Below are 24,681 nucleotides of genomic sequence, written 5' to 3' on the forward strand. Positions count from 1 at the left end.
ACCTGCTACGGCGCGGGTGTTGCCCACGCCGCAAACAGCTGCACCGCCGTCCCTCCCACTGGATAACAACAGCAGCACCTACCTCTCTGACTCCTTCTCCTCCAACGCATCTCAAAGCTGTACCTCATCCGGAAACGCTAACCCAGCAGCAGTAGGATCGTGGAAGCAGTGCAGCACAGCTGTTGGCATGCGTCAGCAAGCGTTGCTGAAGCTGATCTGCCTTGGGGATAAGCAGCACACAGGGGAGGAAATTTGGAAGGGAATAAAGGAACAGACGGATTTGTGGCTGGCACCGCTGGACTTGAAACCGGGCATGGTTGTGTGTGATAATGGGAGTAATCTCATTCGCGCTTTAAGGTTGGCTAAGCTGACACACATCCCTTGCCTGGCGCACGTGATGAACCTAGTAGTTCAGCGGTTCCTGAGGACATACCCAGGCGTGGCCGATCTTCTGTTGAAGGTGCGTCGAGTGGCCAAACATTGTAGAAATTCCAGTACTGCTTCGGGGGCACTCGCCAAGATGCAGGAGCGCTTCAATCTCCCCCACCATCGCTTGCTGTGTGATGTCCCTACGCGCTGGAATTCTACGCTGCACATGCTAGCACGCTTTTGTGAGCAGAAGAGTGCAGTGGTCCAGTACATGACGGCGCAGTACCGAGGCGCATCCGGACAGCTGCCAAGCTTCTGTGGATCCGATTGGGCCAACATGTTGGACCTCTGCCAAGTCCTCCAAAATTTTGAGCAATCCACGTTGCTTGTGAGCAGTGACAACTCTTCAGTCAGCATTACCATACCACTGCTGTGTTTACTGAAGAGGTCAATGTTGAAAATCAAGGAAACAGCTGTCATGATGCAACTGGGGGAATCTGAAGGAGAAAACGATCAGCGTGATGGTACCAACATCAGGCCATCCGCCTCAGGGAACGCTGGCCCCAGCAGCTATGACGAAGAAGAGGAGGAGGAACAGCTGGAGTTGGAGCAGGAATTTCATGCCACCACTGACGAGGGCCAGAGCGGTGCACGTTGGACTTCCACAATTCAACGCGAATGGTCAGCAGAAGCAGACCAGGAGGAAGGTGACGACTATGATGCATCACAACAACTATCACAACGCTCACAAGAGGATGATGAGGATTCTGGTAGGACTCTGGCACACATGGCTCAATTCATGCTAGACTGCATTGAACGTGACCCACGCATTGTGCGCATTCTGGACAACACCAATTACTGGGTTTATACCCTTCTGGATCCACGGTACAAACACAATGTTCCAAAACTGCTTGAAGAAAGAGTCAGACAGGTCAAAATGGAAGAATACCAGCAGGCCCTTGTGAAGACTTTAGAGAGGAGATTGACATCCTCCCCCTCCTCTAGCCAGTTGTACGCAGACAGACTGACTTCCGCAAACCCAGGACGACCAGGAGGGCAGCAAACAACGCAAGCCGCAGCTAGTGCCCAAAAGGGAACGGTATCGGCAGTGTCCTTGGAGTGGGAAAATTTTCTGACACCCATGCAGCAGCAGCCCACTGAACAGCAAGCGTGCAGATCCACCTCCAACACCGATCGCCTGGAGAAGATGGTCAAGGACTACATGTCAGATGACGTAGCTGTGTCGAACAATCCATCTGCACCCTTCAACTATTGGGTATCGAAGCTAGACACCTGGCACGAACTGGCAATGTACGCAATAGAGGTGCTGGCTTGCCCGGCAGCCAGCGTTATGTCGGAACGTTGTTTCAGTGCTGCCGGAGGCATCATCACAGATCGGCGTATCCGCCTCTCCACAGAAAATGCAGACCGTCTGACTCAAATTAAAATGAATCAATCCTGGATTGGAAATGACTACGCAACACTCCAGGACCCCAACCAAGTAACATGACCAATGAACATCTGGGATGGTGTAGCATTTCCGGTCCCTGTTTATTGAACCTCTCATCTGTATTACATTTATGACTGCATGGCGGCAAAAAGCATTGCTGCTATATCCGCACGCTTTTTTTCCTCATGCAAGGCCTAGGTTGTTGTGTCTCAAAAACCGTGGCCTTCTCCTCCTGCGCCTGCTCCTGTTCCATCACGTCTGCTGCTGCTGGGTTAGCGTTGCCGCGTGGTCCCTGTTTATTGAACCACTTATCTTTATTACATTTATGACTGCATGGCGGTACAAAGCATGCTATCCGCATGCTTCTTGCCCTCATGCAAGGCCTGGGTTGTTGTGTCTCACAAAGCGTGGCCTTCTCCTCCTGCGCCTGCTCCTGTTCCATCACGTCTGCTGCTGCTGGGTTAGCGTTGCCGCGTGGTCCCTGTTTATTGAACCACTTATCTTTATTACATTTATGACTGCATGGCGGTACAAAGCATGCTATCCGCACGCTTCTTGCCCTCATGCAAGGCCTGGGTTGTTGTGTCTCACAAAGCGTGGCCTTCTCCTCCTGCGCCTCCTCCTGTTCCATCACGTGTGCTGCTGCTGGGTTAGCGTTACCGGTCCCTTTTCCTGGAACCTCTTATATGTATTACATTTATGACTGCATGCCGACAAAAAACATGTTACCTGTGCAAAGAAAACAGACATTTCCCACATTTAAAAGACAGTTTTCCCTTTGAAACTTTAAAATCGATTTTCTCAAAAACTATAAGCTCTTTTTGCTAATTTTTTTTCCCTCTTGTACCCACTCCCAAGGTGCACATACCCTGTAAATTTGGGGTATGTAGCATGTAAGGAGGCTTTATAAACCACAAAAGTTCGGGTCCCCATTGACTTCCATTATGTTCGGAGTTCGGGTCGAACACCCGAACATCGCGGCCATGTTCGGCCTGTTCGGCCCGAACCCGAACATCTAGATGTTCGCCCAACACTAGTGTGTGTGTGTGATTTGTGTGTATGTATGGTATGCGCGTGTGATGTGTGCATATTTATGCTGTACTTGTGTGTCGTGGGATGTGGCATGGCGCCAGCCCTACAGAGATGATGCCCCTTGCACCTTAAAGACACTCCTGGCTTAGAATATGTTTTCTATATTTCCTCCTCTAAACCTATGTGCGTCTTATGGTCCAGTGCATCTTATGGAGTGAAAAATATATGTGTAGGTGTGGGTGGGGGAGGGTACAGTACAGTACAGTTTTTTAGGGATTTTTATGTCTTCTTATTGGGATACCATTGCAAAGTATGAAAAGACAGTTTTCAGTAGCAAGTACATAACTGGCAGAATGAGTGCCGAAAGTGGTGTTTCCTTCCAAGAAGTGTATGTAGGGTTTCCGGAGGTGCAACATGAAGCCATATACAAACTCCACAGCTGAAGACTCATTTCAGGACAAGGAGCTGCATGTTTACATTATTTTTAAGAGCTTGAGAAAACCTGGGCAAAAAATATGTGCGCATCAGGTGCCAGCCGGGGAACCTGGGCAATGAACAATGTAAGCAGGTATTTTCTTTTTGTAGCCTGGGAAACCAAAAATAACACTTTTCAAAAAATCCTTACAATGTTTTCAGTCATGGGCTAAACACAAGTTGCCAGATGAAACAAAGAAAATACGTTACAGATTTCAGACATAATCGTAAAAAAGCAGAACAAATCATATTCAATTATTAACAAACAAGGCTAAAAAGTGTGGTTGTGTTTCAAACTAATAAATTAAAAAATATTCAGGTGCACTTTAAAGTCTACTTACAAAGCTGCCAAAAAGCAATGGTGCTCAGTCCAAAGCAAACAGAAATAAAAATTGTCCCCAGTAGACGAAACAAGGTGGCAGCAGTATGCCCAAGTCCTGTTTCTTAGATGGGCGAGGTGTGTGTATTTAAAAGGTAATGCACTATTGAGTCCTATTCCATTCCATGATGCAGTGTCTATGAGACCACTTAAAGAGTTGCAGTTTGATGACAGGCTATTCAGACCACAGAGGCTATTTATCACACATTACATGACATTTTGATCTGTCTGCAACTCCGGTGAGTTAATTAACCCCAGACTGAGGTTTGGTGACAGTGGCCCACATGCAATTCACTTTTTTTCTGAGTTTTCTCCTAGGTGATATTTTCAGAACTTGCTAATAAAATACTTTTTAAGCCCCAAGCAAACAAGAAAATAGTCAGAATAATTTTGATAGTACCTTTTCACTGACCTTTTGGTACTTTTTCAATTGCAAATTGCTAAAAAAATTATTTTAAATACAAAATGGAAAATTATCTCCTAGGAGAAAACTCAGGAGAAAACATGAATTTCATATGGCCCAGTGTGTCTGTTGTTCAGGTGAGTGATACCCCTGATACCCCTGTGTGAGGTATGGTGACAGTGTATTTTTTAACGTGGGAGTTTGGTACACATATTAGCTTCACTTCATCAAGCATTACTGCATTTGGTAATGCTGAAAACAGCTGATTTTTCAGAGGTTGTAAAATGTCAATTCATCAAGGCTGTTACCGCATGGCAAGCTGAAGTTACCGAGCAGTGAGGTAAATTACCGACTTGTGCGGTAAACACCTCAACAAATGTCAGCAAATGTCAATTCATCAAGATTACAACATGTGGTAAATGTGCTTAGTATCATGGTGGATGATTACTAACAGCTGTGGTCTGTTGAAAACAGTGCAGAGACCGTAAAGGCAGCCCGTGACTCACACAAGCAGAGAGGGATAACCTATGATTGACAGAGCCAATAGCAACAGCCTCTGTCTCCTGCAAGTCCCTGTGATAGGACGCAATGTCTTCTTCAGAGGAACACACTTTTCTACCACCCAGGCAGTGGAGGAGGGAGATCCAAACAAAAGAGGTTTCCCCTGCAGCCCTTTGGCCATTTAACCTTGTAGGTTCCTGTTTAAAGATTCAGAGTAGCTAGTGGGGAAATCACCTAAGTGTGGCATGTGTAATGTCTTCCAGAAGTTCATCTAAGCTGTGGCAATTAAATAAAATATTAAGAAAGACTAATAGACAGATTTAGAGGGAGCATAGGCAGTATAACAAATATGTAAATTCTAAAGGCATGTGGGGATGCCTCTTACTATTGTAATGCCGTCACTGCACGGAACAGCTTGTAACAACACAGAGAAACTTTACACTGCTCTGCTGTTGCCAAACACATTTTTGTGAATTGAAGCCATGGGTTTCGGTAAATTACTGAACTTCTACCGCACCTGTGAAAATCTTGATGAATTAGCAAAAGAAGTCTAAAATGCTGAATGCAGTATTTTCCCGACTTGTATTTTTTTTTTCCTCTAACAGCCCTTGATGAATTGAAGCTAATGTGTAATGGATAGCGGAAATGCCGCCGCGGAGACAGGTGGCATGGCGGCGGTCTCCGCGAGTCACCCGGCGGCCTCTGCCGCGCAGTTACATGCTGGTGATCTGCCTGGTCCTTCTATTGCAAATAGATTGAGGGCTACACGTGCACGCGCCAGGCGACAGGACCTTTATGCGAATAGAAGGGGAGTCAGCTGATCTGCCAAGTCAGCTAACTCCAACAGTACTTCGGATTGGCTGAGTGGCTGGGGCGGCACTGCGGAGCAACCTTGTATATATAGTACCAGACTGTCAGTTGCTCCGCGTCTGCTGTTGCAAATGCTTACGTGTGAGCGCTCAGAACTTAGTCAGATCCCAAAGTGTGCTAGAACCAGGCGGAGCTGGGGATCCACACTTAGCCAGATTCTGTTGATAGCTTAAAGTACTAATTACATTGTATTATCTGTTATGACCTTCTGCTTTCCTTGACTACTCTCCTGCTTGCTGACTCTGTACCTCTGCTCATCTGATTCACATTGCCGACTCTGCCTGAACTCAACTCTGAATCAGCCTTCTGTCTTTGTACCTTATCTGCCCGTACGTTGCCTACTTTGCTAGTCTGACCTCTCTATCCTTGCCAGTGGACCTAGCCACTGGTGAGGGATCTGTAGCATTCACCTGCTCCTCAGGTGAAGCTCTATTGCAGCACTGTCTGTAACACCTGCTCCTCAGGTGTCCACTGGCTGCAGTACTGTCTTAATCACCTGCTTCTCAGGTGATCAACCTTGCAGCATTCCCTGTAGCACCTGCTCCTCAGGTGTCCTTTAGCTGCAGTACAGCCGGACTCGCCTGCTCCTCAGGTGGTCCTTGGCTGCAGTATTGTCTGTAGTCACCCGCTCCTCGGGAGACCTCCTCTTCCTCATTACTGTTGCACCAAACACTACTCACTTTGGTAGTCCTGTGTCTGGCTATACTAGCATTATTGGTGATTCTGCAGATCACCACATAATCAGTTATAGCATCTGTATTATTGGTGATACTGCAGATTACCAATAATCAGAAAATCTGTTTAGCTGACACCAATCGTTACACAATGTAAATATTTTAAGAGGAACCAGTGCCAGATAGATGTTTTTATTACTGTTTTTAACTAGTTACTTTCCAGCGTGATCCCTTCGGGCAAATTTATTTATACATTGTATACATAGGAATGGGTATATACATCTTTAATATCCAGATACATTTTTAGCCTTGTTAGTTAATAACTGAATACATTTTGTTCTACTTTTTTACAAGTATCCCTGAGCTGGAGGTCTGCAAAGAAAATACTTGTTTTATTAGTATTACTACGTAGTTTCATATTCAGGGTTTTTAGTAATTTTTGTCTAAAAATAAGTAAATCTACTGTATATAGACTTTAATGGTGTTTCTACTCCTTCCTTATTGATGCATAGGGATACTCATGTGGATTCCGTGTAAATAAAATTTTCGCATTTCCAATCAGAAATCATCATTTCTGATCAGAAAATGGAAATCAGAAATCAGGTGATCCAATCAGAAAGCGTGGTCAGGAACAAGAAGCGGTTGGTTACAGGAAATTAATCTAGAAATAAGCTTGGTCAGGGTACAGGCAAAGTCAGCAACAATATCAATCAACTGTGAGCGCAATCTCAGCAACAAGCCCAGCATAGGCTATCAAGGGCAATACATGAGGGCGCTCACTTTACATTTATACAAGGACTAACCAATCAGAAAGCAAAGGAATCCAAAGTACCCTATCCCATTGCAGCATGTCAGCAAGTCAGCTGACACGCAGTGAACACATGTGATTATTGTTTACAGGGGTGGAGCGCATACTGAGAATGCGTCTGCCGATTATCCAATGGGAGCTGGACGCCCTGCGCTCCTGTGACATCAGTGAGCTGCCGAGACCCAGAGACTTGCACCTCAGCGTGGGTCTTAGCGCTCTGCCGCCATGAGCAGCCAGAGGATCTTACAGAGCTAAACTTTGACCCCTTACCTAACAGTCAGCAGACGCATGGCAGCCAATCAGCTAGCACCCCCTCCTGGACCCCACACCCCCTTATCAAAAAGCAGTTGCGGTGGCCATATTGGATTAATTCTCTGCTGGCTGCTGACTGTTAGTGAGAGCAGGGTCAAACTTGCTGCAGATAGGTAGGGAAAGCATTAGCTATGCCTGTGTCCTTGTTCCTCACTAGCTGTAAAAGCACCCCAAACAGCCCTTTTGGAGGGCTAGCATGTCGGTATCCTGTGTTTTTTTTTGTGTGTGAGACACTCCACAGCCCACTGACACCCATAGCTGTGTGCACACTACTGCTGTAGCCTCATTAAGTTGCAGGCACAGAACCAGTCCAATGCATTATTATTTAACTGTATTCTGATAGCACTATTGCATTTCTCTGTTTGTGACACTCCACAGCCCACTGACACCCAGAGCTGTGCATAATGTGATTTCTGCCCTTTAGGGGTTAAAACCCGACTTTGCGTCAACTCTGTAATTTTTGGTGGGACTTTTGGCATGCCCCCCCCCCCCCCCCCCTCTGGCTTGCCACAGTCCAGGTGTTGGACCCCTTGAAACAACTTTTACATCACTTTTGTGGCCATAAACAGTCTTGAAGTCATTGAAGTCTGTGGCTGTTCGCCAGATTCGCCTGTTTTTTGGAAGTTCGCGTTCACAAACAGACAATTCTATGTTCACGACATCTCCACTTACCACAGTATAGGGAAGCTTTTGGATGCTTCAGAGTCTTCTCCGATCCTCATCGACCCCTCTATTTCTTTCAGGGACCCTCTTTTTCATGATGGACATACTCCCCTCTGTGTATGTGCACTGGTGCACTGCGTAGGTGCCAGTGTAGTCTGGGCCTCTACTGAGGTAAGTATGTAGTTTTTTTTAATCAGTGCAGGTAAGCATTAAAGAGAAACTCCAACCAAGAATTTAACTTTATCCCAATCAGTAGCTGATACCCTCTTTTGCATGAGAAATCTATTACTTTTCACAAACAGACCATCAGGGGGCGCTGTATGACTGATTTTGTGCTGAAACCCCTCCCACAAGAAGCTCTGATGACCGCGGTACTTTTGACAGTTTGCCACAATGTAACAAAGTTCACAGACAGGAAATAGCTGTTTACAGCTGTCTCTAACAGCCAAAACAGCTAGGAGCAGCTACATAACCTGCCCACAGTAAAAATGTCACCATGTGATAAATGTCAGAATGTAAATCAGGGAGAGGAAAGATTTTACAATGGGCAAACACTGACTAAATCATTTATACATAATTATTGTAAGAATGAAGCACTTTTTTATTACATTATTTTCACTGGAGTTCCTCTTTAAATGTTACAAAAAAGAGTAATGCTATAATTTCTAAGCTAATTTTTGAAAAGTGACCAAAGTAAAATCAAACAAACAAAAAAAAAAAGCCCAAAAGATTAGATAAACATTTTCTTTGGTTAACTTTTAAAATGATTACATTATTTGAATGCTTGGTAAAAAGCATTTCCCTTCACTTGTTCAATTTCTAACACCTGGTCATACATTAAACTAAATTTCTTCACGTTTGTAAATAAATTGAACTTTCTTGCATTTCTTGACGTTTTATTTATTTATTCTTATTATTTATTGTATTTACTGTACACAGAGCCAACATATTGCACAGCACTGGACAATGGATACGTACAATGATACAAAGGATGACAGATGTACTAAGCTATACATGGCAAATGGTACAAAATACATGATCATGCAATTTTGGGCTGGTTAGGTAAGTCCAGTAATACAAGTATGAGGTTGTTATAGTCCATATTTCCTTAAAATCTGTTGGTCATGTCATTATTTTGTTTTTCTACCCATAAGATGCTCTTTAGAGTTCATATCCGGTCTGAACAATATGATGAAACATTTAGGAAGGAACATACAGATGACCAGAGCCCAACTGGAAGCCAGAATGGCAAAGATCTCCATGGCCACCGTGTATTTACCCTGAGCACTAAGGTATGCTGGGATAAAAGATATCCAGACACTGAGGAAGGCCAACATGCTGAAAGTAATAAACTGGGCTTCATTGAAGCTGTCAGGAAGCCTACGAGCCAGGAAAGCTACAATAAAGCTAATGGTAGCCAGGAGAAAGAGGTAACCCAACATGATCCAAAAGGCTATAAGTGAGCCCTCATTACACTCAACAATGATGAATCCAGGCTTAGTCTGAATGTTGTTTTGTGGGAATGGAGGTGCAAGTGATAGCCAGATTACACATAAGATAAACTGAATAAAAAAGCACACACAAATAAAAATATAGGACACGTGAGGTTTAGTCCATTTCCGTAGACTGCTGCCCGGTCTGGTAGCCATGAAAGCCAACACTACCATGATGGTTTTGGCTAATATGCAGGAAACACAGAGAGCAAAGACCAGGCCAAATAAAGCCTGGCGCAGAAGACATTTTTCAGACTGGGGGTATCCAATAAACACTAAAGAACAAAGAAAACACAAAGACAGAAGTACCAGGAGAAGACAGCTCAGAGCATAGTTGTTCGCTTTGATTATTGGGGTGTGTTTATGCTGCAAGAAAGTCTTCAAGACTAAACCAGGAATAGAGGCAGATAAAATGCTGATAGATGCTAAAATTGCTCCTAACGGCTCTCCAAAGTCAAGAAACTCAAAAGTCTTAGGAGTACAGATGGTCTTCTGTGAGTTTGGCCACTTGTCCCATGGACATTTAATACAATCAACGGAATCTAGATAAAAAAATAAAATCATACAGCACAACATTAATATTTATTTATTTATTTATTGAAACAATGGGCCTAGTCTTCTCCAGTGTACCTAAGCTAGAGAACAGAAATAATCCTGGCCATAGTAAAGGTTATTAAAAGGCTGGTAAAATCACAATACATTCAGGACAACCTTTATGCTCTGAGTTAGTGATTAACTAACCTTTCAGTAAACTTCCCTATGAACCTATCTGGCCCAGATGAGAGCAACACATTTTTACCACCTATCCAGGCCAGATTTGCAGAGTCATTCATGTCCTCTGGTGTTTTCAAACTAAGGAGAACTTTTTTCATCAGGTCTTTTGTGTTTAGTCAACTCTAATAAGATTCCAAAAAGATTATTTAATTCACTTTTGGCTTATTCAATTTACTTTATCTCCTACGTTTTCTCCTAGGTGATATTTTCACACCTTATCAATAAAATGTATTTTTAAGCCACTGGTAAGCAAGAAAATACTCAGGCTAATGTTGTTGGTACTTTTCACCCCCTTTTTGGTATGTTTTCTATTCCCCAATGCTAAAAAGTTATTGTAAATAGATGATGAAAAATTATCCCCTAAGACAAAAGGTGAATTAGATTGGGCCCATATTCTCCGAAGTTTTCTTTGTGGTGATATTTTCATACCTTAATGGCCCATCTCATAAGCAATTAACTTTTTCTCCTAATTTTTCTGCCTGATGATGTTTTTTTTAAATTGTCAATAAAATGTCTTGTAAACCACCTGCAAGCAAGAAAGTGCTCAAAATAATTTTGATAGTACTTTTTTGCCTACTTTTTGGTACTTTTTCAGTTGCCATTTTAAATGGATGATGAAAAATTATCATGTAGGAGAAAACTCTGGAGAAAAACTTTATTGCATATGGGGTCTTATCAATACTATGCCTTTTAAGTAATTAGTAAACAAGGAAATACTCAAAATTATTTAATAATTTTCCACCTACATTATGGTACTTTTTTCAATTGCAGAGTTGCAGAGTGCTGAAAAGTAATTTCAAACAAAAGATGAAATATTATCTCAGAGGAGAAAAATTAGGAGAAAAAAAATAAATTAAATAAAAGGCAATATCTTACAAACTACTTATTTGAGAAATACATTTACAATGGAGCCTATTTTTTAAATAATCTTTTATTTTTTTATAAAATGTTACTATTTTATATAGAACTGTATAAGAAATAGAGGCTGCAGATGACATATCTGAATACATAACCTATACAAACCATGACAGAGGAGAAGCAGATGATCCATTCCTAGTCAGCTGAGTTTGCAACCTATTAAAATAAAGTTATATGCGTTATCCGGAAGGATCAAGTTCAATCCTTCAGACAACACTGCGGAATACAAGCTTTGAACAAATGCCTCCTGTGGCGACAGCTAAGAGACATGGCCATTGCTATGAAGAAGGGAGGAAGGAGTGCAACTCTGTGGACAATCTGTGGACAATGCTGTGGACAATATTTAAAATAAGTTTTAATCACTTTGCCATTGAAAACGTACCAAAAAGCAGTATTTTCCTGCTTGCTAATGGCTTAAAAGCATTGATAAGGTGTGAAACTATCACCTTAATGAAAAAGGGAGCTGGATCAGGCCCCATGTCTCTTATTCAATTAATTTTTTTCTCCTAAGTTTTCTCCAAATGTGATCTTTTCAAACTTAAAATAATTAAAATATGAAATCCAAAATGCAGTTAAGACCACCAGATAGGACAAAAAAATACAATAATTTTGATAGTACTATTCTTCAACTTTTTGGTACCTTTTCAATTGCAAAGTGCTGAAAAGTCATTTTAAATAAAAAAATAAACATTATCTTCTTGCATACAATTTTGGAGAGAAAGTAAATTGCATCTTGGCCAATATCTGTTTATCTCATGACTTTTCTTTCCTCCTTGGCCCATATGCAATTAATTGTTTTCTCTTGAGCCATTGTTTTCTCTTGAGCCACATGGCCATTGCTATGAAGAAGGGAGGAAGGAGTTCAACTCTGTGGACAATCTGTGGACAATGCTGTGGACAATATTTAAAATAAGTTTTAATCACTTTGCCATTGAAAACGTACCAAAAAGCAGTATTTTCCTGCTTGCTAATGGCTTAAAAGCATTGATAAGGTGTGAAACTATCACTTTAATGAAAAAGGGAGCTGGATCAGGCCCCATGTCTCTTATTCAATTATTTTTTTTCTCCTAAGTTTTCTCCAAATGTGATCTTTTCAAACTTAAAATAATTAAAATATAAAATCCAAAATGCAGTTAAGACCACCAGATAGGACAAAAAAATACAATAATTTTGATAGTACTATTCTTCAACTTTTTGGTACCTTTTCAATTGCAAAGTGCTGAAAAGTCATTTTAAATAAAAAAATAAACATTATCTTCTTGCATGCAATTTTGGAGAGAAAGTAAATTGCATCTTGGCCAATATCTGTTTATCTCATGACTTTTCTTTCCTCCTTGGCCCATATGCAATTAATTGTTTTCTCTTGAGTTATTTCCTAGGAGATAATTATTTACAGTTACTTCAGTTACGTCTATTTGTTGACCCGTATGTGACACAAAAAAAATTCCTTGTACGGCACCCCATACTTGGCAAATAAAATCAATTCTGATAATTTTCTCTTTAAAATAATTTTTTAGCATTTTACAATTGAAAACGTACCCAAATGTTGGTGAAAAAGCACTATTAAAATTATTTTGAGTATTTTCTTGTTTGCCGTTGGCTTAAAATGCATTTTATGACAAGGTTTAAAAATATCACCTAGGTTACATAGTTACATAGTTATTTAGGTTGAAAAAGACATACGTCCATCGAGTTCAACCAGAGAGCAAAGCACAACACCAGGTGAAAAGTCTGTTTAGTTCATGCTTAGCTCTCTGTTAAGATGACGTATTATTGTAAATCAAACCCAATGGTCCAAAATCATTTAACCTGTTCTCCTAGGTGATATGATCACACCTTATCAACAAAATGGCCCATATGCAATTAACCTTTTCACCTGAGTTTTCTCCTTGGAGATCATTTTCAACTCCTCTAAAAAAAACAACGTTTCAGCATTTTACAATTAAAAAAGTACCCAAAAGTTAGTGAAAGAACGCTATCAAATTTATTTTGAGGGGTTTTTTTGCTTGCTGGTGGTTTAAAATGCATCTTATGGCAAGGTGCAAAAATATCACCTAGGAGAATACTTAGATGAAAAAGTATGGGCCAATGGCTCATATGCAATTAACTTTTTCTACTTTATTTTCTCCTAGGTGATGTTTTCAAAATTGTCAATTCTTTTTTTTTTTTTCAGTTGCAAAGTGCTGAAGAGTTATTTTTAAATAGAAGATGAAAAATTATCTCCTAGGAGAAAATTCAAGAGAAAAAGTTAATTGCATATGGGTCAATGTCTTTCAAGCAACCAGCAATCCAGAAATGTACTTTTACACCTACGTTTAGGTCATCTTTTCAATTTGTGAGTGCTGAAAACTTATTTTAAACAGAAGTTGAAAAATTATCTCCTAAGAGAAAACTTAGGGAGTAAAATGAATTGAGGAAGGACAATTGCAACCATTCTTACAACTGGCTCTTAATTGGCCTTTGAGAATTCTACATGTGTTTCCCATAATTTGCCATATGGTGGCTTTCTATTTTACATAATCCAAATTTTCCATCTAAGTAATACATTTGGTATTGCACAATACATATGTTTTTGTTTGTTTGTTTGTTTGTTTGTGTATAACACAGAAATTCAGTTTAAAGTGAATGTGAACCGCATTTTAAAAAAAATGAAGCAAATACTTACCTAAGGAGAGGAAAGGCTCTGGGTCATATAGAGCCTTCCGTCTCCTTTCTCGGTGCTCTCTATCCTGTGCTGACTCCTCCCGTTTCAATCCCCCGCCGAAAGGGTATTTTGAAGTCTTCGGGAGCCATGTCCTACTGAAGACGTGCGGCTCCATACTGCACAGATGTGAGCGTGCAAGAGAGCGTGCTTGTGCAGTACAGGGCCACCCTTCTTCAGGAGCACTCGGGCTCCCTGAAGACTTCTGAAGCCTCCTTTGGCCGGGTAAAGCAGTATTTGATTAATTTAGTCAAATACTGCTACCAGGCAAGCCAACACTGGAACGAGGGGACCAGGAGAGGAGCAGGAAGGCTCTATAGGACCCAGAGTAAGTATCTGTCTAATTTTTATAAATGCGGTTCCCATTCACTTTAACCACTCTGTGACCTCCTAACACAGATTGGCAGCCGCAGAGTGGCTCTGTTGTTCCTCAGTCACTCCATATGGCGTCATCTCATGAGGAACGAGATTAGATGCGAGCTCCCATCGCTGTAAACACAGAGCCCTAGTGATCATCGTGCCAGTGGCTGATCAGCGCTGGCAGGCTGTGTTTTCGGAACAAATGAAAATAAATGTGTAAATAGCACTGCCATCTGATGCAGTGCTGTAAAGAGGACAGCCTTGTCACTTAACTGTCCCTCGGAGGGGCTCCCAATCCAATCCCTGCCATAGCCATTTGTCTAGATATGTTTAGTGTAGTGTATGAATCGTAGTGCAGGGCCAATGTGGGGGGGGGGGGGGATAAAAAACATAAATTTTTAAAAAATAACAGTCTTTTTTATATATGTTACAGCCAGAAACAGAAGTCTGGCCGCTTTGGGTTCTGGCTGGTCAAAAAGATTCCCGTCCGCATAAATGCATTTATTGGCCGTCTCGCTGTAGCCAAATGTATCCAACGGGGGAGGGGGTAATTGAATTAATTCATCTTGCGTCAATGTGAGATGAAGCCGCCTCTTCGGCTCTGCCTCCTCCCCCTGCCTCTCTCCTATTCAACTTTGGCAGCCAGGGACACGCGTGTCCCTCAGAGTCGTTTGTAGCAGCAGGGAATCCTGCCGTTCATTCCTGCGGAGCGGGTACTGGCAGAAGCAATGTCTACAGCCTCCCCTCTCTGCTTCCCTGCCACTACGAATGACTCTGGGGAACACGCATGTCCCCCAGATGCCAAAGTTGCATAGGAGAGGGGCAGGGAGAGGAGGCAGAGCCGAAGAGGCGGCTTCATTTGATAACATTGCCGCAAGAGGAATTAATTAAATTACAAGCCCCCCCCCCCCACCGTTGGATACATGTGGCCGCAGCGAATGGCCACCAAATGAATTTATGTGGACGGGAAGCTTTTTATTTCTAACATTGGCCGCAGGTGCACGGCCACTTCGCGGTTTGACCGGCAAGGACCCGAAGTGGCCAGACTGGCCGTAACATATATAGAAAAAAAAACGCAAACAGCAGCAGCAATCAATTACCACCAAAAGAAAGCTCTATTTGTGGGAAGAAAAAGAAGTAAGATTCCTTTGGGTGTTAAGTTGTATGCAGGGCCGGCCCGCTCATGAGGCGGGGTGAAACATTTGCCTCAGGCGGAAGATCTGGGGGGGGGCGGCACCCACCTCTCCTTGGATGCTGGGGGCCACCCGCCGAGCTGGAGGGGTAGCTGGCAGAAAGGGGGTATTGGGCCTAGCGGTGGGGAGGGGGGTCGGACCCCCCCTCCCTCGCCTGGGTCCCCCGATCTGGGGTGATCCTCCAGAGTTAAACCAGCGTGCATATCATTAAGAGGCAACAGGCGGGGGAATCACTCACCTCTTCCGCGTTCCATCGTGTGCTCCACTGACGTCACTTCCGGCAACGCCGCCCACTGTATTGTAAGTGGACGGCCTTGCAGGAAGTGACGTCAGTGGAACGCACGATGGAACGCGGAAGAGGTGAGTGATTCCCCCGCCCGTTGCCTCTTAATCATAGAGGAGGAGGAGCAGCGCAGATCGGGGGACCCAGGCGAGGGAGGGGAGGGTCCGGCCCCCCTCCCCACCATTAGGCCAATACCCCCTTTCTGCCCACTACCCCTCCAGCTCGGCGCCCCCCCCACCCACGGTTTGGGGGGGGGCGATTTTTTCTAATTTTGCCTCAGGCGGCAAAAAGTCTAGGGCCGGCCCTGGTTGTATGGCTGAGCAATAAACCATTACATTTGTGAAGTGCGGAATTGTAACAAATCGCCTGGTCACGGGGGGGTATAAACCTCTGGGGCTCAAGAGGTCAATAAATAACACAATTTCTAGCTCATATTACCGGTCTGGTTGGAGATCTCTCCTTGCAGACATGGAACACATTCATAGCAGCAGGCAGGTTGTCCTTGCAATGGGGCTTTTCTGAATCCTGGGCGGCAGCTCTCACTGCAGACTGAACGAGGAACCTGTATGTGATAAGAATAATCACACCTTGAAAAAAAAGAGTTAAACTCACATAGAGATGACTTTAGAGTTGATTTCTTAAAGATAATCTGTACTCTAAAATTCTTAAAATTAAAAGCATACCATTGTATTCATTATGTTCTCCTGGGCCCCTCTGTGCTGTTTCTGCCTCTCCCTGCTGCAATCCTGGCTTGTAATTGCCATTTTTACCCAGGGTTTACAAACAAAAGACATAGCAAGTGATAGGCTGAGAGTAGCTCAGTGTGTGAGTCATACAGAGTGTGCAGGGGGCCTGGAGAGGGTGTGTATAGCTTCTATCCAATCACAAGCAGCACAGCACATTCCAGCCTGACTGCCTCAGCCCGACAGAGCCGACAGAGGAGAGAAGATTAGATCATATAACAGCCACTGTGCAACTAGGAAAGGCTGCAGTAAGACAGAGCACATTAGAACAGGTATAGGAACGTATAGGATAGAAGAAATAAGGATGAAAATATTGTTACAGAGTCTCTTTAAGTATGGAGAACAGATTATTTTTATTTTTATTTCTGATTTGCATGCAAGTTTAATGCAAATTGTATGCAGCTTGGAATAGGTCCAATTCAAATTGGCAGGCAGTATGTTGGATTGGACCAATTCCATGCTTCATACATTCTGGAGTAAATTTGTCTGCAAGTCAGAAAAATTAGCATCTGCTTTACCATCTTTATTGGAGAATAGTGTAGAACAATTGAGAATATAAGTGATTCAATAAACCTGGTCTGAATTTTTTTTAAAGCATCTTTCATCAGTTGGCAATTTTGTTCCTAACTTTACTCTGAATTAAACTACATTTTCTTTACTAAGAAGGGCCACTAAAAGGTCAGTAAATAGAAGTTTAAACTATTACAGTCATACACAGTATCTTTTGAAATTATAGATTAACCACTTCAGTCCTAAAGGTTGTTGTTACTTTATGGATCAAAAAAATTCTCAAATTTCTTTTTTTTGTTTGTTTTCCTTTTTCTTCTTTTCAACGCTCCTCCCACTCATTTGCAAATAGCTTTATCACTACTTATTATACCTAAATAATCTATATCTTGTTTTTTTTCAGGAAAAAGTAGGCTTTTTAAGGGTCATTTTTGTGTAGTTATTACTTTATTCTCTATGCATTTTAAATGCTGCATACACAATGTAAAGAAATATATTCTATATAAAATGCATGGTAATAATACATTTTGAAAACAACTAAGAACAGGAACAAACATTTTACAACATGCAACATCATTACTTCCCTACCTAAGCACTGACAAATAAGGCATTGCTGATAATTTATGCTTTAGTGAGTGAAGGGTTCAGGAATGTACATTTTGCCATTAAAGGATAAAACATTTGCCAAAAATTATAAATTACTTTACAACAAAGCAATGATTGCTTAACCTGTTCAGCACTGCTGGACAGTGCATCTTAGCCCCTGTGGACTTCACTTCAGCACTAGAGGAGTAGATACACATATCAGAGTGTGCAAGAAGTGCTTTGATATTTACTTTCTCTGGATGCTGGATCAGGTCTACTCTTCCACCACCGAGAGGTGCTGCTGTAATGCTAACATCTTCCTCTGGGTCCCAAACACATGAGACGACATGTGATGGAGACCTGGAGGAGGATGTCGTTATTAGAATGCCACTCAGTGGTGGAAGAGGAAAATGTCCAGATAAGGAAGATATCAAAGCACTCCTTGCACTACTCAGCATTAGGCTGACAGGCTGGGGTAGGCACCCACGTACGTGGCATTGCAACGCACGTACCAAAAACAAAACAAGAATCGTCAGGGAAAGGGTTAAATAGTGGGAATTCTTCATAATTATCCATAACGGTGTCCTAGTTTGAGTTGAAGTTAGAATATATAAAAAGATTTGGGCACTTCTACTTCCTACTTCTTTTTTTTTTTTTTTTTTACTAATATTAACAAAAAAGACAGCATAACAAGCTCAGATAAAAATCTCACCTGGGAATCTCCCATACTCCATCTCATTAGACTTAAATTGATGGTGAACATAGGACCAACCAATGCTGAGCTATCATAGCTTCCAACATCAACATAGCGATTGGAGCCATCTGCCTTCTTCTGCCAGTTGACAATCTCATAGTTAGCTGGTATGTCTCCATTTTCATCAAAGTAAATTTCTACTCCACTGCTGAGTGTTAGTCTAACATTCTTCAAGTAATGAAGCAACTGTAATAAAGAGATGTGTCCCGTAAAAAAGGATCTGTGAACTAGTCATTGAAAAGCAGTCCCTACTTGGAAGCCAATATTCAATACAAACTTAGGGAACAAGCTAACGTGTGATGGTATTGGCTCACCACCCACAGTGCTGTCTGGTGGAGTTTGGAACATGGTGATAACCCTTCACAATTGCTCTCAATGGGTAGTAAGATCTAGCCATGTAAGGTATTTGAAGTGGAATTTTGGGTGGGGCATATTTGAATGTACAATTCTAGGGTAGCACAAGGATTTGGTTAAAGGGGTGACATCTAGAAATAGGGAGGAAGTACTGGTAAAGAGAAATGCAATTCCATTAGATGAGGAGACATCATCCCTAAAATTGACAATCCTGAGTGATCAACATAGGTGACTATAACATGTATTAGATACAAACTGGAGAAAGAATTGGGAAATTGCAAATTACAACTAGAGATGATTGTATTGTGTTAATTTTGCTTACGTTAAGTTTCACAAAAAATGTTCATTTATGATTACACATACTTACTATTTGTAAAATGTAATTGATTTCATGTAATCCATTCATACATTTTACATGTTTTTCAAAATTATGAATTCGGCAGTTGTAATTATTTTTCACACAAATTATGGAAAAACATTTGAACCAGTGGGCTTCAGAAGTGGGTATGAGGGCTTTGGGGGAGAGGGGGGCTTTGCTGTCCCTCGCTTCCAGAGCTCCCCACATCAAACACCATGTGGGCTGGTATAGCTCAAGAAGACCCATTGAGTCTTGGCTCGGAATTCTGGTGATCCCAGTCTGCATGGGAGATGATTAAAGGGATTAAATAGGCTTGGAAGGGGGGACCCCATGCTGTCTGTTTTTATAAAATATATAGAATGTGTATACAGAACTCGGAACCACTAAAGTGTAAAGCAGCAAAATGTCCTCGTGATGAGTTTTAAAAAAATCTAAAAAATGCAAGGTCTTTTTGAAAAAGAAAAATTACTTTTTCCCAAAGAATCAAAGTTATTTGGCTTTATGATTTTAAATTGTAAATGTGAAGTTTTACGCAAAATTAAGATTCTGCAAAATTAGACATCAACACTAATCACAACTTTAGTAGCTGATCCAATTAACAATTAGCTATCTCAATTTTTTAGTAACTCGATTATCATAAGTTCCCCATCTTTGGTGAAGCTAATTATACTTAGCAGTGTGACTATGATGTGAGATGTTGGAAGTTCTCTTTCTGTAGAGGGAAAAAGAAACATAATAAGAGAAATAGGAAGGGAAAGAGGCCGGAGGGAACAAAAAATCTCAATTGGGCTTTTACTTCAGATATTATAATTGATTATTTTTTACCGACAGTTGTGAAGGTAAAGTATGTGTATAGATATCAATGTATGTGTGTCTACTCCTACTTAGTGGTGAGCACTACGAGTAGTAGTTTCTCGTAATTGCAATTTAAATGTAAATTAGATAGCGCTGCCCACGGCAGAGAAGGGTTAACTTACCTACGCTGCTGCCAATAGCCAATGCATTCCACTCACTGTTCACTTAAACTCCACTACTTTCAAGCCCAAAAGGAGAAAGTAGTGGAGATGCGTGAACCACAAGTGCAACACATCAGCTACAGGCAGAGGCATACATTAAACCCCACCCCCCACACCATGGTCTGCGCTATTCTAATTTAAATTTTGATTACGAGTAGCTACGTACTCGTAGCTACATGTAATGCTTACCACCACTACTACTTTAGGAGTACATACTTTCATTTCTTTAAAAAAAAAAACTACCTGCCATGGCTTGAAATTCCAAGTGCTTGTGCAGGTCTCAGAAGAAGAGAGCCCTCCACTTTTCTTGCAATTCCTCATGTCTTCCAATGATTTGGCCAAAACATGAATGGCTTCATAGATATTATGAGTGTATTTAAAGCTGGTTATGTAAATGGAACTATTCTTTACACTACCCAGACTTTCTTTTCCAGTACACTGTTTCAGACCGGATTCCACAGAACTTGAATTATTTATCTCATCTACAAAATTGCAGTTAAAAATCTTTTCCCAAAATAGCTTCACCCAGTTCTGCTCCAAGCTGTAGAGATGTTCAGCCCTAAGAAGAAAGTCACTCATGCCCGGAACGACGTTGATAGTGAGTCCTAAACCAACGGTACCAGAAACAACTTTAAAATACTTCCCCGTAGAAAACCAGTCAGTCTGGGACCAGCCAGCATTTCCAACAAAAATTTTTCCACTGACTTTTTGTTTTAACATCTCGTTCATGATAGGAACCATGTCAACATCAACAGCAAAGGCAACAATTACCATCACACTTGATTCTTTGATGGTTTTCACTATACGAGGAGCATTACGGTCGGGCTTTGACATAACAATGGTCTCAGTGAAGGCCACACATCCTCCTGCCTTGATTATCTCTTGTTTGATTGGCTGAATACCAAGCTGTCCATAGTCATTATCTGGTGCTAGTAGACCAACCCAGGTCCATCCAAAATGAAGAACAAGTTCAGCCATACCCTTAGACTGAAACTTATCACTGGCAATGGTCCTGAAAAAAGTGGGAAATGTCCGTCGATTACTGAGGAGGGATGCGCTTGAGAGAGGGCTAACCTGGAAAATAATTAAATTAGTAAAATAACTAAATTAAATCCTAACATAAAGCAGACCTAAACTCATATTATGTATTCATATCTGAGGATCTATTTTGGTTGTGTAATAAGTAATATTATTTTATTCTGTCTTTGCAGTCTACTGTATTAAAGTGATATAAATAAGTGATTAAGTGATATAAATATATATATTAAGTGATATAAATATATATAAATATGATATATATATATATATATATATATATATATATATATATATATATATATATATATATATATATATTATAATGTGCACCTGTCACACACAGACAGGTACTGGACCAGCACAGTGACACTGTGTGCACTCACGTAGGTAGGTGGGTGCACTGAAGTGAACAACAGGTAGGTATATGCAGTGATGGGAATTACAATGTGCACCTGTCACACACACAGGTAGTCACTGAATGTACTGGGCCTGGCAGTGGCACACACAGTAGGAATTGCCAAGGCTGTCTATGCAACACAGGTGTCTGTGGGACACACACACAAAAAAAAGATCACAAGAACAAGATTAGCTCTCAAAGGAGCTGTTGTAGCTGTGGGGTGCTTTTTTAGCAATAAGAATCAATAAGGAGCAAGCTAACAAGCCTACAAGATCCTAACTAAGCTTTCCCTATAGGTCTCTGCACAGCAGCTCTCCCTTCTCAAATTACTGCAGGCACACGAGTGAGTGAAAAGCCTGACGCTGCCTGCCTTTTATAAGGGGGGGGGGGGGTGAGGCTCCAGGAGGGAGAGTAGCCTGATTGGCTACAATGTTGTAGTTTTTCAGAAACTCGATTTTAAAAATGCACGTAAAAAATAGTGTTTCAACTTAGAAGAGTGACAGTTTAAAAACCATTTTTCTTTGCATTTTTAAAATAGAGTTACTGAAAAACTACAAGGTCTTTTTGAAAAGTTATTTTTGTGACTTATACCCACTATTCCGCTTAACATATATAGCAATTTTGGTAGCGATAGCATGCATGGGGGCTTTGCTATTAACTTCTAAAGTCGGCACAAACTTATGCAAAAAGTACACTAAAAATGACGCAAAATTTTGAAATACTACTATTACATACAAAATTAATTACGATTTTCGCAGAAATTTTGCATTACGATTGCGATGCGTAATTGCGAATTCCTGGCCCACCACTGGTGTGAAACACTCATTCTCATGTACGGGAGTGGCTTTTGTTCTACTGGGCATGAGAGGACCTTACTTACGCAAACTCAGTCAAGATATGCCCATTCATGGCCTAGAGATGAAGAGGGATCCAGTGCTTGAACGGTGGCCTTGTGAAGATCTGAGAAGCTTGTGGACCATCCAGAGCTAACTCCCCTCCTTTCCATTACTAACTTACATTAACAATTACATTTTCTAAACAGATTTATAGTATTTTGTAAAGTTAGCTGTTAGAACATATCAAGACATGAAAGACTCTGTTTTACCTGAGGGTATTTTAAGACGCCTAAAAGATTGGCCAAGCTTTTGGAGTTTGAAGACACCACAGATCCAATAACTGCAGTGAAAGGTGATTTTGAAGGACATCGATAGTTGGGGACAAGTAGGCTGGACTCGGTCAGAAATTGTAAAGCTCCTTGTAGTTCAAAATGAGGAACGCTGCAAGTGTCAAACATCTGAAAGCCTAAAGAAATATTGGGCAGAATTTCCGGGTCTGTATTTATCTCGTCTACAGCAAAGAAGACAGTGTGAAGCATCCGGTAACAATCCACATCAAATCTTAAAAATCAAACACAAAATTGTTATAAATAAAAGTGACTTCATTGTATGATTGTGATGGATCTCATTTATTCTGGTCATGGTATACACAAAGGAATACATAGCAGTTTCAGAAGCAAACAATTTTTGTGTTCTCAATGATGTGAATACCTAAACATGTATATGTGCAAACTATTAAGTTATTCAAAAATAAATAAAACAAGTTACCTATTTGTCACTTATTTTGCTAATGTGAAATGCAACAGGATGAGATGATACATTCGAGATGGTCAATGGGATTCTAATAATTTCACCTTGTATAGAAATTAAATTCAGGAATGTATAAAGGTTGGAAATGGGCTAATGACTGGAAACTTTTTGGCTATTTTTGAATAGGGATGGTCAGAAATTCTGATTTCCACCAATGCCGATTACTTAGTTCCACAGATTTCCGATTTCTGAGGAGTTTTTTTGGTCATTTTTTTGCCATCTCTGACTGGCCAAATACTTACGAGTTGACTCTGCATTCTCCGATTGATCCACTGCTTTCGAGTTCTGTGATTGGTTTAAAATTACAGAGTTGCGGTAATGAGGCGTTTTTGCAGAAATCTGACTTCTGATTTCCAAAGAAGTATTTATTGTTTTTTTTTTTAATTCTCTGATTGGCCAAATACGAGTTCACTCTGCATTCTCTGATTGGTTCAATGCTTCCAAGTTCTGTGATTGGCTATTTCTGTGAAAATCTGATTTCCGATTTCCATTTTCTGATTTCTGATTAGAAATGCGGACATTTTAATTCTGCAAAATCTAAATTAGCATTCCTATTTTTGATTCTTCCGGTTCCATTAGGCTTACTCTTTGCCTGCAATTTGCATGCAATCTGGATTTATTCACATATCATTTATCATCGCTTATGATGAACATGTATCTGCATAGTACCAGGCAGTGGCATAACTAAGGAGCTGTGGGCCCCGATGCAAGTTTCACAATGGAGCCCCCCCAAGCACTCTATACATAACAATTGATACGGCGCACCAAAACCTGGCAATGGCAACTACAGTGTCAGAGGTGCAAGAAGGGGGCGGGGAACAGTTTGTTAATGATTACCACTATTCAAAGTATCTATAGAAGTGATTATTATGAGCACAGGACCAATAGAGAGCTAATACTGTAGTTGAGGGAGGACCCCGATGCGGTCGCTACCTCTGCAACCCCTCTTGCTACGTCCCTGGTACCAAGTAACAATAAAACTTGCCACAGTTCCCATTTCCTCTTTTCGTGCTTTGAGGACTCCATTAATCCTGTGAGATTATTTCTAAAATGGGCAACTTTGAAATAATATTGTGAAATATGACTATTCTCAAGATGTACGTATATATGTTAAGACTACATAAAACATAAAATAACAGAGCCTGTCATGACAGTCTTTGTCTTAATGGTGGAGGTTGCATTGTGATGATAAATACTCACCTGTCTTTACATCCTTCCTCCAGGCAGGTGATCACTCTGCCCCCTCAAAGAATAGGCCCTGGCATTTTTTCAAATTTGCCACCAAGGTTTTGGCCACACCCACCTGCATCACTGCAGCCCACCCCCAGCTCGGCAGCCACAACCTAATTGGTGGCTAACGAGCTGGGAGTGGGCCATGGCGACACAGGTGAAGGTTTTACCTCTGAGCCTCAGCAGTGTTCGAAAACATGGTCTCTGCCGCACTGCCAAGAAGGGGACGAAGCATCACCTGTGTCCCAAAGATGTCAGGATAGGTAGGTATTTAACCCCATTAACCACTTGCAGACCGCGCACTCATACCGCGCGTCGGCAAAGTGGCAGCTGCAGGACCAGCGACGCAGTATTGCGTCGCCAGCTGCAGGCTGATTAATCAGGAAGCAGCCGCTC

The 24,681-nt window shown here is 41.4% G+C and overlaps 1 protein-coding gene across 1 annotated transcript; it reads right to left on the bottom strand.

Moving 5' to 3' along the window:
- Positions 1 to 200: 200 nt before the first annotated feature.
- On the bottom strand, positions 201 to 24,484 carry LOC137562049 (extracellular calcium-sensing receptor-like; the record flags this gene model as incomplete). Its single annotated transcript, XM_068273390.1, has 7 exons — positions 24,456 to 24,484; positions 22,515 to 22,806; positions 20,218 to 21,048; positions 18,205 to 18,432; positions 16,096 to 16,219; positions 9,083 to 9,970; positions 201 to 220 (listed from the first exon to the last, which is right to left on the bottom strand). Coding segments are annotated over exons 1-7 (2,412 nt in total), but the record flags the coding sequence as incomplete, so codon positions are not given.
- Positions 24,485 to 24,681: the final 197 nt, after the last annotated feature.

This window comes from Hyperolius riggenbachi, chromosome 3 (genome assembly GCF_040937935.1).
Source record: "Hyperolius riggenbachi isolate aHypRig1 chromosome 3, aHypRig1.pri, whole genome shotgun sequence".
NCBI lineage: Eukaryota > Metazoa > Chordata > Amphibia > Anura > Hyperoliidae > Hyperolius > Hyperolius riggenbachi.